Source organism: Gymnoscopelus braueri (assembly GCF_963280865.1).
Source record: "Gymnoscopelus braueri genome assembly, chromosome: 10".
NCBI lineage: Eukaryota > Metazoa > Chordata > Actinopteri > Myctophiformes > Myctophidae > Gymnoscopelus > Gymnoscopelus braueri.
The window spans coordinates 32,422,294-32,439,283 of record NC_137611.1 but is presented as its reverse complement, the minus strand read 5'-3'; the positions used below and the strand labels follow the sequence as shown (position 1 = coordinate 32,439,283).

Sequence of the window (16,990 nt, the reverse complement as noted above, 5' to 3'; positions counted from 1 at the left end):
GCGCCCACACTCACACACAACGTTGTCTTACAATACAGGGGGAAGACTGTCCCCACTATTCAGTACCTCATGCCTAACTAAGTGTACAGCTACTTACCCAACTTTCACATTTAGCCAAACCTATCCCCATCTTTAAAAGAACGACCTTGAGCGAGTTTTTTTCCTCATATTGTGCTTTTTGTGATGACATTTGGGCATCACTGGAAACACACACACACACACATGTACTTCATTGGTTAAATATTTAACCAATGAAGTATTAACAAGAGCTTGTGACTAAATAATAACTACATTGGATCCATTGGAACCGGTTATTTTCTCCATATCCTGAGAAGTCATGGTTTTGGACATACAAGGTTTCCGCCCGACAGCGCCTATATGTGGTACATAGAGTAAGCCAGTAATGTCTAACCAGTGGTGGACTTCACTTTGCAGATGGTTGACTCAAAAAGGGACACGGCAGAAGAAGATCAATGAATGGCTGGACATCAAGAACGACGCTGACGAGTAAGTGTGTGACATTAACCCATTAAGACCTGGAACGCATCTGTAGATTTGAGCTAAAAAGCATTATTTTACACTTTGGCTATTTTTGAAAAAAATCGAGAAAATTTGTGCAAGTCTTTGAATATATATATTTAAAAAGCGAAAACCTTTGCAAACCTTGTGATCTGTAACTAATCATTTGTCATTTTAACAACTGAGAGATCCAGAAATGCCACTTGAAATTGAAGCACTGTACTCAGCGGGCTTCTGAGTTTGGCTTCAAACTGCCTCCTCGTTGCTGCAAGGCAATGATGGAAATGTCAAGAAGGTGGCAAAACAAGTTTCCTTATCTTGTGTTTATCTCAGGAATCTCAAAATAAATGAATGCTCCTTTGTCTCTGTGTTTCCAGCTCCTACTCGCTGGTGGAGGAGGATGAGGGCTCGCCCCACCACGACGAGTGCTCTTGGTACGTAGGCGACATCAAACGCACCCAAGCCGAGGAGATGCTGAGAGGAAAATCTGATGGGACCTTCCTCATCCGAGAGAGCCAGTCACAGAAGGGCTCCTTTGCCTGCTCTGTAGTGTGAGTTTTTGCAGTTTTCATTTAGTTTATGGAAGTTATGTGTGATCTTTTACTGTTACTCTTTATCACACTTTTCTTCCAATTCCAATAAGTTAACCACTTAAACCCTATATATACTTAATTGTCCGGAGTCCCCCAGGGGTCTATACTTGATCCTTTCCTTTATTTCCTCTTCACCAAATCATTTCGCCAAAAATAGCAGATCTGCAAGTGACCCGTTACGAGCTTGCAGATCTGCTATTTTCTGAAAATGTTTGCCTGTTATTCCATGCCCAGAATAGGGACGCAAGGGTTCCTGTGGTTAAGGATTCAATTTGTAGTATTTGTAGGAATACAACCCAGCTGTGAACACAACAGAAGTAGAGTGTCCATGAAACTGAACAACATTTCTCTCCTGGTTTTCCAGTGTGGAGGGCGACGCCAAGCACTGCGTCATTTACAAGACGGCCACGGGGTACGGCTTCGCCGAGCCCTACAACCTCTACTCCTCCCTCAGAGATCTGGTGCTCCACTACAAAAACGTCTCCTTGGTCCAACACAACGACCAGCTGAATGTAAACCTAGCCTACCCGGTTCTGGCCCGTTCACCCAATCAAAACCAGCACCCCAGATGAGCTACCCCGCCACATCCCTTCCCCCAGCCAGGGTGGGAAGAAAATGTATTTTTTTTTGTTCATTCACATTGAAAAAAAGAATAACAATAATCAACCTATGAACAGTGGTTATCAACCTGTTGAAGTGGCTGCTAGACTTGGAGGATTCACCAGCCATGGCCAGAACTGAGTGACGTTTGGCGGGTGCTTGACGGTGCTTTTCTTTTTTTCCCACTCTGGCCTCGGCCCAGCAGAGGGCGCTCCTCTCCGCTCACAGCATGGCATCAAAACAACATAAAGCACACAAATACCAACAACTAAGCACTGTACGGTTCATGGTGCGCGTGGCGCCTTAGCCAGTACGCCTATACAGTGTCAGTTACAGTATGAGAAAACTGTGAGAGAAGATGTCATTGATATGTACCAACAACAACAACAACAAAACAGCCTACACTAAATGTTGTTAAACAAGGTCACTAAAAGCACACAGAAAACAATTTAAGCCTCAGACTATTGTTTAAAAAAATACACAGATGTAGAGAGATGAAGGTGAAGGAGAACGGGCTGTCGGACGAGGGGGAACGCCAAAACAAAGTAATTTTTTTTCCTGCTTTGGCCTTGCCTGCTAACTTGCTGTAGACAAAGGCCCTGAGCTGTCATCCCCAGACTGCCTGCTAAAGTCTCCTTAGACAAAGGCCTGAGCTAGCTGTCAACCCCCAGGAAAAGGACTGGCTTTTGGCTAACCGGGCTGCTCGCATTGCTTCACACCACCGATGGGCGACTGAGAAACCTTGGACCAGCGGGGGAAGTAGTCACTGGAGCTTGGAGGAACTTGTGTTGTTTGGGTGAGGGGAGGGGAGGGGAGGGGAGAGAATGCTGCGGTTGTGGGAGTTAATTGTGTTAGAGGGTTCTAAACTGTTAGATTCGATTTAAAGCTTGCTTAAGTGCCATAGTAATAGCCTTGACTGACCACGAGCCTGTGTCACAAGAATGAGGGCCTACATCGGGGAACGGATGGAGAGAGGGAAAGACGGAAGGTAGGGGCTTTCTAGAGAAAGCTACAGTGTAAAAAAAAAAAACTGCTTATATATTTTTATTGAATAGATCAAGCTGCTGTGATTGGTTTCTCTCTCTCCCTTTCACTCCTGGCCTCTCTGTGAATTTGTTGATAAGGTACAGCATCATAGATTTACACGGTACAAGCTTTGGTGTATTGTGAGTATACGCACTGTAATCACAATACGCTAAAGAAAATGGTACATTGATGAATGCAGTTGACTAGGATTCAGGTTGAAATCATGGATCATTGAGAGACTCTGCACCAAGCGTGTTTTTTTTTTTTTGTTGTTTAAAACTTATACTTGCTTCTTCTTCTTCCTCTTAAATACTGTAGCCACCTGTAGCCACTGACTTCAGGTATAACTGTTAGTGTTGTTCTAAATGTGTTTATTTCTATATGCTAATGACACTTAAAAAGAGCATCTGTCTATGTGATTCTGATATCTTCAGTACTGTATGTGCTTTGTCTCTAGCTAGGAAGACTGTTTTACTGGTACAACATTCTTTGCAGATGTTTTTTTGTTTATATTTTTTTGGACACAGATTTACTCTCGGTACTTGGCCACAAAAACACACTGCTCTTGACTATTTTTTTTTGTACGCGTGCGAGAGGCCTGATTCACAGTGCTGGAGAATATTGTACAAAGTGAGAGAATTGAATTCTAAGTGTAACGTAGCGCAGGTAAACAGGAGCACGCAGTCAGTACAGTACAGTATGTGACACTGATGCATTTTGATGGCTATAATTTCTTATATTCTATCATTTTGCTATGCTCTCAGATTCTGCTCGGAGGACGCACAGTATCCAGCTAATGTGAGCCAAATGAAGGATGTCTTTTCATGTAGCAAGAGAAAAAAAGAACCTGTCCTTTTGCCATTTAGCACGGCCACACTTGACTGAGAGATTATCTGCTCTGCAGTATGCATGAACTCTATTCTTTTTGGATTTTCCCTTTTGTTTTGTGTTTACTTGGCACCTGTGCTCGATACTCGTGCTGTCTATATTTTCTTTCAGTGCTGTGTTGTGTTTTAGGATTAAGCACAAGACAGTAGTATGTGAATGAGACTAGGTTTTAGATACAGACACACTTCCGAGAGCAACTCCTTCCCCCATGTTCTGTGTTGTAGCAGTGACTTCCTGCTGTTCCTTTATGCCTGATTTATACTTGGCCGTGCATCGTGTTTCACGTGCTGCACGCAACTAAGTATAAATCAGGCTTTATGTTCATGTGGCTGGAGGCAACGCTTCCCCAACCATCTCTTTTGTTCTATCTCTATTTCAAAGCACAGTCCTTTCGCATGGAAATGGAACTATTGAGTAATTGTTATGTGGTCGATGAAAAGGTCACGCCGACAACAGGCATCACGTAATGACATTTACTAAATTTAATCTGGTGGGTTGATTTAAGTGGTGCTTTTTTTATTCCTGGAGATGAAAATAATTAATCTCCAGAGTTTCCCCACTTATAGTTGTCCCAGTTTGCCAAAAAAGAAAGAAAGAATAAAAAAAAGAAAAATGGTATTTTTGTAGAATGTGTGTAGAATAGTTTACAGTAGTCCGGAATGGGAAATTATGAAAAAGAGAGGAAAAAAAAGAATTATTTTTTTGAGAGTTGCATGTTTGGCATTTTAGACTTTCTTTTATTTTGGAGTTGGGTAGGGATGAAAGACATTTTGAGTTCAATCAAAAATAATCAACAGTACTGTACTGCTTTGCACAGTTCTTGGCAAGAAGAAACAACCAAGAATTAAACTAGAAGTGACAGCGGTGTTTCTGACAAGAGAGGGCTTAAAAAAGTTCAATCAGAAAGATTTAGAAGTGCCTTTTGTCATTAGAATTGAGCTCATCTCTTCTCCTCTGTTGTTGAGGCTTTGCTCCTGTAGATGGTGCCATCGCCACATGCTGTGCTCCTTGTTTCATACTGTATTTGTCAGTGATCTAGACTTAGAATAACTCTCAAATGAGCATACGTAGTTGTCGTGTGTGTGTGTGTGTGTGTGTGTGTGTGTGTGTGTGTCCAGGTTGGCATGTGGTTGTGTGTGCGTGGTTGTACTGTATGTGTGCATGAGTATGAGTGAGAGTATTTTTTTAGTTGTGCCTCTTTGTTACGTATTCAATAGCTGTTACATATTCATTTTTTTCATGGTGGGGGCTGTACCATAGCTTGATGGTCATTCTCGTGGAGTACACAAGCTAGCTTTTCTTTGGTGTATTGTTAGATACAGTTCATGATTGAATAAGAACCCACGTTATATAGAAATGTGAATAATACACATCGGTAGCCCAGAGCAGTTTGTTCGAAGCCTAAGCTCATTTGATAAGCTCCCAAGTGATACGCATGCAGTATTTCTCACAGTGTTTCATATTTCAAGTCAGTTCCCTCTGAACTTAATTATCTGGTTGAGCCATCCCCCATTTCTGACACGTGTACGGTACTGTCGGTCGGACCAACATGTTTGTGATTGCACTTTTATTTTCCGTTCCACACACACCCTCCCTGACCAGTGTATCTAACTTCCAACACCGTAAAGACTGACTTTAAGGAGCATCAGTGAAGCTCACTTGTCCATGATAGTGTTTTTGTTTGTTGTGTTAAGTTCTTACTTTGCAGTATGTCATCAATGGTTGACATTCTCACTTTGTCGTTATTAGTGTACACACTATACACCTTACATTTTGTTGGATGTGTGTTTGCCAGCTGTCACGTAGTTCTGGTCCTGTTGAACAAACCATGGCAGAATGATCGCCTCATCCCTAGTTCATTATAGAATTAGTTTTACAGTATACAACTCTCCTGTATAGTGCAAATGACCACATGTAGTAACTGTTCTCAAATCATCAAGAGCTACTGACTCAATGTACAATCAATGTACAATATTTAGTCCCATCTTAACGAGTCATTTAATCTCACATGAAGGCTCTTCAAAGTACAGTATACATTTATTTTAAATGTTGGCAGAGTGAGTTTGTTTCCATGAATCAGAGGTTATTATATTGAAGCAAGTTAAGGGATTTCCTTTATTTCAAGGCATCATCACTTGGTTCAAGAAAACTCTCAAAAGTTCTCTGTGGAAAAATGTAACAGCCATGAAAAGTGAATGGTAGATTTTATACCTTATCAAGATGGATGTTTGTTGAAATGGATTTGATTTGTCTTTGGCCTGTTTTGGATGCATTGTGGAGTGGACTGTACCACTCCTGTAGCCATGAAGCCATGGTTGCATGAGATGGACCCATTATGAAAACGTGTCATTGTGCTTGGACTCTGAGCCGAAATTCTAAGCCTGCTTTCGGTAGCTGCAACTCTCACCCGGGTCATCTTATTAGATAGGTGTTTGTGTCAGAGCTTCTTGGAGGAAAAAAACTAAACAATTTGCTTTTATGATACACCATTAGTAAAATTATTATTTTTTTCACTATCTTCAGTACACACTGTAAAAATATTTTTCTTGAAATGGCGTCAAACATGAAGCACATCTGTCGCTGAATGCAAGGAACAGGCGTACATTTGGTGTCTATTTAGGTGTGAAGAATGAGAGGCGTACTATAAAATAAAATATTTTGAAATATATCTTAAGATATCTATATTTTTGGATTCTATACTTCTGATTTGGATTATGCTTGAAACCAATCAGAAACGGAGGCTTTGATGTGAACGTGATCTGTCGACTTGCTCTGCAGCTGCTTTCATATTCAACAGGTCGAGCAGTTCTTTTTTGAAGCGCAGGCATTTATATTAATCAGCCACGAGCTTCATCCTGATCAGCAACAAACAGATCCAGTTGATCTATGTTAATATAAAGCAATGAGCATGATTATTGAGAGCATTCAGAGGATGAGGCGAGCTCATCTATATATGTTAATATTTACAGAGCTGAGTCTATTTGTAAAACAACAGTTTATTTTTTAATGCGGTCTTGGCTGCTTTGCATTTATTACAGACATTTGAGGGGAGTTGTTGCTTTCTTTCTCTTAACACGAGAATCTATAATTTTAAAATAAATTTCAGCTGAATGATTATAGGTTTGTGTTTGTGATGAGGCAATTTGAAAGTTTCACCGACAAGGTCTACACTTGTGGGTGGAACGAACATGATAGGTTTCCACCATAGAGATGTACCGTAGAGCAGACGCTAATGCTATTATGCCTCATTTTTACTTGATTGCACATCATGTCGTGCACCTTAACTAACAGATCTACAAGCTCAAAATGCATCGTACTGTGTTGTGTTGTGAGCTTGTAGATCTGCTATTTTAGTTGCGCGACACCAGCGCACAACGAAGTATAAATCAGACTTTACATTGTACAACGTACACACAACGTACACACAATGTACAGTAAGCCATTTTTAACATTGCATCCTACTCTGGTGTATTTCTATGGTAACTGTTTTCAAGAGGGGCATTCATTCTGGAGCAATACATTTTAGACAAACCAGCCAATACTAGGCAGATGATAAAACTAGTACAATAATCTGGCCAAACCTTAAATGCAACCGAGGTTCAGAAGCACTCCTTTGAAATACGTAGACCTTTGTACATGGAACAATGATGGCATTAGGAAGTGTTCATTTATGGTGCCTGAGTATTTTTTATTTTTTTTATTTTTGGCTTTTTTAAAAAGCTGATAGATTTGTCTGTCCAAATGTTTTTGTTTGTTTATATCTGTTAATGATAACCTTACAGAACCTATAAAGAAAAAAATAAGCTAGCTTGAATTTTTTCCTCCATACAGAAAAAATACAAATGTTTACGATATGTAATTAACCAAATAGCAAGTATGCATTTGAAAATCAATCTGTCTGTCCCTTAAAGTGGCTGCGATAGATTGATTTGATTTATATTTCTTTTTTTTCTTCTGTCATTTTAAACTTGAAAATGTTATGACTGCTTGTTCTCTTTTCTGTTCTCATTTTTTTACTCATCAAGACAGTGCTCCCTCAATATGACAGCATAGCAGTTGTTATCATAACCAATACATTCAACAAGATGTTCTTTAGAGTGTATGTGGAAGGTAGAATGGTCTACACGCATTGGTCCACCTCGTATAGATGTTTATTCATTCAGTTTCTATATTCTGTTCTGTACCTGACTATTTCATCTTACACTGAGCCTTGTATATGCCGGACTGAATCCTAACTTGGGATACATTTGAATACATCATGGTAGACTTATATGCAAGTTTTCCACTTGACATTGATATACATACAGTAAGTAAGGTGTGGTCTTAAAAAGAAAGAATCAGGACTCAGGCCAGAATTGTTTTCTTTCTTTCAAAATCCCCATGTGAACAGTCAGTAGAGGTTGCATGCTCAGTGAAAATGCCTGTGTATTTTTGGGACAATTCAACTGAGCAGGTATTAAGGAAGAGGCATTCTTTGTTTTTCACAAAACAACAAACCATATCAGAGAAGAACAGGGAGACAAAACAAAATGTTGTTATGTCAGATATTACAGTTCGTTAGAAAACCAAAAATCTTCCCAAATTCTTGACACACCCTTACTCAGAAATCATGATGACTCAGATTCAGACTACACTTTCATTTCCCTCTAGCAGCATTTGTCTAGTCTCTTCAATCACCCCAGCCGTCATGCTGAAAGGTTGCTTGCTTGTTTGATTTGATGTGACTGTCGTAGTATTTCTCACTGGTGTATAGTAGTACATATTCACAAACCCACCCAATACTACAGTATTGACTGGGATAGATTGAGCAGCTTTTTGGACACCACATCCTTGTCCAGGAACATGTCTCTATACTTACATGGCAACATCATTTACGTTTGATATACATACTTTGTATACTTTATTCCATGTCTCAGCTCAAAAGAACAGATTTTCAACCTTCAGTTGAAAATCAGAAAAATATTAAAGGAGCACTATTATGGGTGTATGATGGGAAGGTGGGAAGATCATTGGCTTGCTTCCTGTCTTGACACCCAACTGTTTCTCCTACGTTGTCCAAATATTTGCTCAGTATATCATAGTCTAAACAACACACATACATACATTGTGATGTATGTTTTCTTATTGTAGTGTGATGTGGTCTTCTCTTTGTTTTTCAAAATGGTGAATGGAAAATGAATGGGACAGTCAGATAAAGCTATTCTACACCAAAGTGCAATTGAACTCAGAGGGAGCACTGTCGTTACAGCCTGTGGAGGCCCACTGGCTGTGGTGTGCACAATCTATGTATGTATGATGATTCTTGTTCTCTTCCATCATGTTTTTCTTTCCTCTTTCAGTCTGTTGTTATTCAGATGCATTTCTCTCTCCTGTTCTTTCTTTCTTTCTTTCTTTCTTTCTCTCTCTTGTGTACAGCTTGCTTTGGAGTTGTGTTTGTCCCCAGACAGGTACTCTTACATCTGTACGGTTCTTTCTTTAGGTTGATGCAATGATTTAAAAGACAATAAAAGATGTATAAAATGAGGTCTGGTGTCTGGTGTTTTTTGCTTTGTTCGCTTTATTGTTGTCACCTTATCAGTGGAGCGCTGTAGTCAGGAATCATGTGAGAGTCATCATGTTAATCTTTCATAACTTGTAGAGGCATGAATGACTGATGTGGTGTGCACATCTCATGACTCTTCCTAAGGAAGGTGTTGGGTATCATGTTAACAGTAACAGTACTGAAATGAGGAACATACATACATGCATCACTGACCATCCATTGGCAACGACAATGTTTCTGAATAGACCTACTATATATAAAATAGTTTTCCCCCCCAGATTTACTTCCTCAGATTCACTTCCTTAAAATAGTTTGTGTGCCCCGAACATAATACGTAATGTTAAACAGGTAGTCACATTTGTAACCTAGGCTTGTCATGTTTGTCAATTGTGCACAAAGGCCTTTTCATTATGAGGGTTGGAATGATATAAGTCTAAACTATTAGGCTATTGTTTAGGCAAACAAAAAAACTAAATTGTTTCTTGTTGATGGTAAAAAAAAAAAAAAGCTCTTTGAGATCTTTGGAATCCCTTCATCACACTGTAAAAAGAATTACGTAATTACAAAGACCAGAAATGTTTCCCTTGCAACTTCATATCCTGATTCTGAGGGTTTTCTTTGCCACTGTATCTATATGCCTATGTAGCCTACAGTATGTCAGAAAAAGACTAGTGAGATATAATTTATTGCAAGAATATAATATAATAGCTGAGAGAGAGAAACCCAACAATTCAGCCCATTTTATTTCTATTCAGTGGTGTTAAGGATATATAGGCCTACCAGTGTGTGTATATATTTATTTATATGTGGATTCTATACTTCTGATTTTGATAAATCCAAGTCACCACCTTGACCAGTGTGACTGTCATGTGGTTATATGACTCATTAAAAAAAAATCCAGCCTTTAATGTCAATAACAGATTGAAAAGAATTGTAAAGACACTTTGCTTGCCTGCCGGAGTTAGGTGACGCTGTTGTCACCACATGACCCGACAGCCAATCAGAACACAGGTAACCTCTTCTTAAAGGCAAGCCCCGTACGTAGTTTCTGTTCAAAGAAGTTATCCTCATCCTGAAGTTGTTGTAGCCGACGGTGGTAGATTTTGGAGAGTGTGTTTGCACCTTTATTTTACTGTAGGGTCAGGGGTCCTCCATCGAGCTAGAGATGAAGGTCTTTTTGTTGTTGATGGTGACTCTGTGGTCATATTCGGATAGTGCTCACTGCTCGTCCTGCTCTTACTCCCCGGCGCAGTGGTGCTCATCTCTGGAATCTGCTATCGAATGTGGGGTAAGAAAGTTCATCGTGTGAGTTTGTTTATGGAAATAATGATGTATAGCACCCATAGCACCAACTTCAAAATGTTGGCTCAGCAAACGAGCCGAGAAAAATAGTGCTTTGAGGAAGTTCTCTAGCCTTGGATCAAGAGTCAGACTATCATAGATGTATTTTATCGAGTCTGACTTTTACTTTCGCATCTATGATAGTCTTGGGCTTCAGACATCAGCGCGGAAAGCCCCCCAAAAAAACATATAAAGTGCTGACCCTGTAGCCCCGGATGTAAACTCAACATTAGGAACCCGTATGCACTGTAGAAGCCCGTGTTTTTCAATAGATATGTGTTTTAATCCCGTCTGTGTCGTCTTCTGTAGGAAATTCCCTGTATTCCTCAATGGGCGGTAGTGACGGGGCGCTCTGGTAAAAGCCGGTATTACAGTCAATTTGAACAGGAAGTAAACGAGGGGTAAAATATGGCGTTCAGACACAGACGGGGTTAAAACGCAAAATACGGACTAATACAATGCACAAAGATTCCGAATGCTGAGTTAACACCCGGGGCTACCGGGTAAGAACCTTATATTTTGCATTTGTACATGTTTTGAGAAATGCGGATTTTACGGGTGGATGTCCAGTGACAGCTGGGGGGTAAAGGCCAAGACGATCATAGATATGCAAACGTCACAGCACCAAATTCAAAATATCGACTCTGCAAACGAGCCGAGAAAAATGGACCACCTATTGCTAAATACACGTTTGAGGAAGTTATCAGAATTGCTTCAGTGTCTCAGTCAGAATACACTTAGAGTACTTAGAGTACACTCATTCCTCAATTTACAGACATATAATTATGTTAACATCTGAAGACCCTTCCACAACAGGTCAGCGAGAGACATTACATCCCAAAGTCCAGAGTGAGATAAACATAGAGCACGCATATTATAACTTCACACATGTCTACATGCTCCTGCCTCCTGTAGGTCTTGAAGCAGTGCCTTGAGACCAATTTCACCAGGTCCCGTAGTGATGCACCACCAATGGTCCAGGTGGAGCTGTACTATGAGTCCCTGTGCCCCGGCTGCAGAGGTTTCCTCACTGAGATGCTCTTTCCTACCTGGACCATGCTCAATGAAATCCTCAATGTCACCCTGGTGCCCTACGGCAATGCACAAGTAAGTTGTACACCGAACAAAATAAGAACGGCAAGTATTCATTTAAAGTATTTGAAGTAGGCGTACCAATCACCATGATAGAAAATAGTTTACTATAGTATTTATGCTTACATTTCTTACAGTTTAAAACATATGATAAATAAATGGTATAGAAAACAAAATGTCAATAAAACAAATGCACCTGGAGGTGCAAACAATGCCCACACTATCTTCTATTGTTCTACATCTCTTTCCCTGAGATATATGACATTATGATGCAATTATGACAGTAGCTTAAACATTAGCTATCTCTTCAGGACAGTCAGCTGATTGTTCCAACTAAGCGTCAGGAAAATCTGCTTATGATGCACTTGCACTCTTGCACTTATTGTGTCCGCCAGGCTGCGATTTTTCATAGTCCATCCTGATTGGCGAATTTCAAACATTGCTGGCCCACAATAATCTACCTGACCTGGTCGGAGACCTGTGCTCCGAGGAGCACTTTTTCTAGTTTCTTATAAAATTAGAAACCTGATTCTGAAATTACTGAAATTTTGCAATTTTAAATACTAGGGTGTTTGTTAGTGTGGTTGCCCGAAAGGGCAGCACACTATACCGGTAATACTACTTGGGTGATTTTATTTAATATTCTTATTATAGATAAATTAAAGTTTGTCCCGCTACTCCTCCCACAGTTTTGGCGGCACACACTCGTTATATTTAATGTAATCAATTTTTTGATGACGTGATCCTCCAGGAAACATCTGAAGGACAGAAGCATGTTTTCACTTGCCAGCACGGGCCGGAAGAGTGTCTGGGCAACATGATTGAGGTAAGGGTTTTTCCTCAGGTGCTCACAGTGATTGCTCACCAAATCAAAATGGTAAAAGTCTTACGCTGGTACTCACTACAATAAAGGAGTATACTTCTTTCAACTCGATATACTCAATAATCCATTAGTTTTTAAAACCTTTTCTTTATTGTATACCAGGTAGAAATGAACCTAATGTTGGTATATTTATCCCTTTTCTCCCATTCAGACATGCGTAATGCACCTGTCAGAATATGCCTTCCAGGTCATCTACTGTATGGAAAGTGCTGCTGACGTCATCAAAGCCGCCCAGCCTGTAAGACTGTGTGTGTGTGTGTGTGTGTGCGTGCGTGTATTTGTGTGTATTACTGGTGGTGTGTTTGTTTCTCTGACATATCCCTCTATAGCAGAAGTTGATTAAGGTTTATTCACCCTCTTTCTTTTGGTTTTCAGTGTGTGGCTCTCTTTTCCCCTAAACTGTCATGGGCCGACGTGATGAGCTGTGTGAATGGAGACCTGGGCAACCAGCTGATGCATCAGAACGCCTTGAAGACCCAAAACCTGAAGCCTGCACACGAATATGTACCCTGGATCACTATCGATGGGGTAACCAATGCTTGTTTTTTTGCCAGAGTGTGCAACTAAAACTAGGCATGTTGGCTGCACGCGAAGGTTGCAAAGGACATCACGCACCAGGCCATTTTTTAAATCAATGCACAGCACACACCATTGTAGTTATGGCCACACAAAGGGATCAACCCCGCCTCCCCCAGCCCCACTGGTCAATTGCCGTAGGGTTTTGCCAACAAAATATTCATAAAAGCACTAGAGACATCAACGTTCAGGTTCATATGATGCACACTTGTGGAACTTGTTTGTTTGGCTTGTCAAGCCAAACAAACATGGTTACAACGTTGTGCTTAGATTAGCTTTATTGAAAGTCATGAGTTGGCAAGCTTCATGAGTCGGGCCAATCTTTATTTATAGAGCACATTGTTTTCGACAAGGAAGTTAATTATTCTCCAAGGCTTTGCCTTTGTTGAACTCTTTTATTTGCAAAAATTTGGTCCTCAAATAAGTGTGGTCCTGCAGACCGAGAGTACTGTTGGATTTCATTCTAGCCACTTAATCAGGGGCTGAATTAAACATGGTTTGGGACACTAGGTTATACCAGCTACTACCTAGTACCTGGTATAATAGAATAGTATCAGTATCACGGTTGAAAATGAGTGCTCTCTACTAGGTATCTGTGCACATTCCAATGTTATTGTCCTGTACACTGTAGATGGTGCCATTTCCCTGAATCTCAAGCTCAAATCAAGTCGATCACATTCTTTTATACAAGGAACCAAAGATAAAAGGAATGTGTTTAACAGAAAGGGGGGGGGGACAGCACCAAAAAAAACAATGCCAATGTAACATGGAGTTTATATTCATTTTATTGTTATTGAGTTGAATTTGAGTACAAATACGTATGAAAGGGTTTAAATGTTGGTCTTTACACTACATTGTTCTTGTGCAGTAGGTTTTAGGGTGTATTTGCTTAATTCTTTTACAGGAACACACAGATGACCTGCAGAAAAAAGCCATGTCTTATCTCTACCCTCTGGTCTGCAGCATGTACAAGGTACAGTTCCAATGGTATATGTGTGTATATGTAGATATAGTATATAAATATGCACGATTTATACTGTTTATATACTCGCACTGTACATAACACACACACACACTCAATCTACACACACACACACACACACACACACACACACACTCAATCTATACGCATAGGAAACAACATAGTTTCACAGGGTACAATCTCCGTTTGGCCTTGCCCTTCATCGTACACTTGTCTCTCCAGGGCCCCAAGCCTGAAGCCTGTGGAGCATCTAAGATGAGACGGTTCAGAAGCTACTGCCACAAGGAGTGAGGGACCAACATGGCACATGCCTTAATGTTAATTCACTAGTAAACAATACAAAAGGGAACATTATTATCACTCAGGTTTTTTAAACATTCATTAATGGCACTAATTGTTTTATTAGAACTGAATAAGAGTAAAAGGCTGTTATCTCTATTTTTTTTAATTGTTTTTTATAAAGGGATGAATTATTATCACTGTAACTTTAAAATTGAGGTGACATTAAAGCGAATTATTCTGGAGCTGTTTTTTTTTTACTCTGTTTTTCTTCGGAATGTGGTTTGTATGAGTTTCACTGTATTACCATTTTTATTGTGTAAATGAATGATTTGTATCCTCTAAACCGGTGACCCTCAAGCATGGTCCTGGAGACCCATGGTACTGCTGGTGGTCAATTGTAGACACTTAATGTAGGACCGTTTGAGACCTTGGTTGGGACTGAACACTGAAGCCTAATTTATGCTCTGTCGTACAACACTGCTATTTTCGAAGCGTGACACCGTTTTATGATGAGAAGTGGGCAGCTTCCAGCCTGAAAAAAAACTTAAACCTGTTTTATATCTTATGGCCAGCAGGGGGCAACTTCATTGGATGCAAAAGGTGTATTATGTAAGTCAATGGGAAAATGACCCTTTAATGACTTGATTTATTACCTCACAATGAATCAGGGTATGCTTTTAAGCGTGTCTACAGCGAGGCAGCACTTTGCAGCTCTCCAGTGCCACCCTCTCGCCCAAATATGGTAACTTCAATTTGCATGTGCAATGGTAGAAGCATCCAATATCCAACATGACGAAGATCAATTTATTTGAGGCTTCAAAACAGGACTCCACAAACCAATTAGTTTCACACTCTTTGGCTGGGACACAGTGATTTCTGCTAACTAACACCTGGTATAAATCATAGAATGGTAATCTGGGGCAAGGTCTACAGTTGAGAATGAGAAAAGGGCACTCAGTGGAGTACAAATCTCCACCAGGAGGCATGCACCGCCCTCCCTCCATTGTTGTATCTGTGTGGTGCATATGGTATTGTTTTGCCATTGTGTGTGTTTGAGAAAGGTATGATGCAATGCGGGGGAAAGGCTCTGATAAAGGATGCTGAATGCTAATGCCTCGTGTCAATTATATTTGTACAGGGCTAGATTGGGAAAACAAATCAGGACAGGAATGTAAATGTGAATACCTGTTCAAATTAAGTAGTTAAGGCAGGGCAAGCTGACAAAGTATGGCAACCAGCTGATGAGTCAGTCTATGAAAGTATTCATATATTGTATACAGTTCAGGGGTGAAAATTCTGGTACGGTCCAGTACCCACCACTAAAGGATTCAGTGCCGGTACACAGTACCAGGAAGAGGGGAGAGCTGTCTGTCAAACAGAAACATTTTCTCCAGTTGAATATTTTCTTTCCAGTCACCACTGTCCCAAAGCAGTCCCATTCCCCAAATGTATTCTTAAGAACAAATCTGCTGCTGAGCCAATCAAATGAAACTATGGGAAACTGAACCGGAACCGGAAACCCAGGACAGTTATGCATAGAACTATTTTTCTGTTTTATATTAATGTTGTGCTCTCTAGGCATCTGTGCACAGTCCAATGAAACAGTTTTCATAGAGAAAGATCAACTAGTTTTCATATTGTCCTGTAGATGGTGCCATTTCCCTTAATCTCACCCTGTAAAGCAACTAAGTACGTTTACTCAAGTACTGTACTCATAAGTATTTTTACTTTACTGGAGTATTTCCAATTTTCAATACTTTTACTTCTACTCCACTACATGGCAGGTAAATATTGTACTTTTACTCCACTACAATTATTTGAAAACTTTAGTTACTAGTTACTTAAATTATGATATTATAAAACATGCATTAACCACTTCAACCCTGGCTATTTGAAAATAGCCGACACAAGCTCACAGTTAACAGAGTATTTCTATTGTGGTATTGCTACTTTTACTTAAGTAAAATATCTGAGGAGTACTTCTTCCACCACTGCCGTGACGTGCCGTGCAATAATTGTATTCGGGCAGAATGAAACATGGAGCTCGTTAGTTCACTTATTTGTCATCAAATGTTAACGTTCAAGTTAAAGTGGGCTGATAACAAATACGTCACGGATCACGTGCGTCACCACTGCGTGCAGCGGTGGAAAAAAATACAACATTTATTTACTTAAGTAAAAGTATCAATATACTGCAATGTAGAAACACTCTGTTACAAGTAAAAGTCCGGTAATTAATATGTACTTGAATCAAAGTAAAAAAGTATTGGGATTAAAATATACTTAAAGTACCAAAAGTAAAAGTACTCATTATGCAGAATGTTAGACTATAGACCCCGCCCACTCTCTGAGGAGCTCCACGCAGCTTCAGTCTGATAATAATCAGGCTATAATGTTCCATTTGCCTCTGAGACGTAGTGGAGTAAAAGTAAAACTATTGAAAATTGGAAATACTCCAGTAAAGTACAAGTAAACCTACCTCAGAACTGTACTGAAGTAGAAGTATTACGTAAATGTTACTCTGTATTCAGCGGACCAGTGGCGCAATGGATAACGCGTCTGCCTACGGAGCAGAAGATTCCAGGTTCGAGTCCTGGCTGGTTCGATGTTTTCTCTTTTCCTATGAAGAATTGAATACACAGCAGGACCCTAATGGAAACAATTGT

General features: G+C 40.0%; 2 protein-coding genes across 2 annotated transcripts in view; both read left to right on the top strand.

Annotated features, from left to right (window-relative positions):
* The window catches only part of pik3r2 (phosphoinositide-3-kinase, regulatory subunit 2 (beta)), a 64,921-nt gene extending 55,772 nt beyond the window's left edge, over nt 1–9,149 (top strand). The window contains exons 14-16 of the mRNA XM_080439223.1: nt 436–507; nt 897–1,070; nt 1,477–9,149. Of these exons, the coding sequence (XP_080295349.1) occupies nt 436–507; nt 897–1,070; nt 1,477–1,684 (454 nt within the window). The 3' untranslated portion in view covers nt 1,685–9,149. The remainder of the gene's footprint in view (nt 1–435; nt 508–896; nt 1,071–1,476) is intronic.
* Nucleotides 9,150–10,213: 1,064 nt separating this feature from the next.
* On the top strand, nt 10,214–14,566 carry ifi30a (IFI30 lysosomal thiol reductase a). The gene is made up of 7 exons (XM_080441252.1): nt 10,214–10,456; nt 11,425–11,616; nt 12,353–12,427; nt 12,636–12,722; nt 12,860–13,012; nt 13,965–14,033; nt 14,265–14,566. Exons 1-7 carry the CDS (start codon nt 10,334–10,336, stop codon nt 14,331–14,333), a joined length of 768 nt encoding a protein of 255 aa, XP_080297378.1. The 5' UTR covers nt 10,214–10,333; the 3' UTR covers nt 14,334–14,566.
* The last annotated feature ends 2,424 nt before the right edge of the window (nt 14,567–16,990 follow it).

What these genes read in the sequence shown, in the direction of transcription:
- ifi30a (XM_080441252.1), top strand. Translation starts at nt 10,334, where the DNA reads ATGAAGGTCTTTTTGTTGTTGATGGTGACTCTGTGGTCATATTCGGAT. An exon ending in AATCTGCTATCGAATGTGGG is followed by an intron (nt 10,457 to 11,424) that starts GTAAGAAAGTTC and finishes TGCCTCCTGTAG; the next exon opens with GTCTTGAAGCAGTGCCTTGA. An exon ending in TGGTCTGCAGCATGTACAAG is followed by an intron (nt 14,034 to 14,264) that starts GTACAGTTCCAA and finishes TTGTCTCTCCAG; the next exon opens with GGCCCCAAGCCTGAAGCCTG.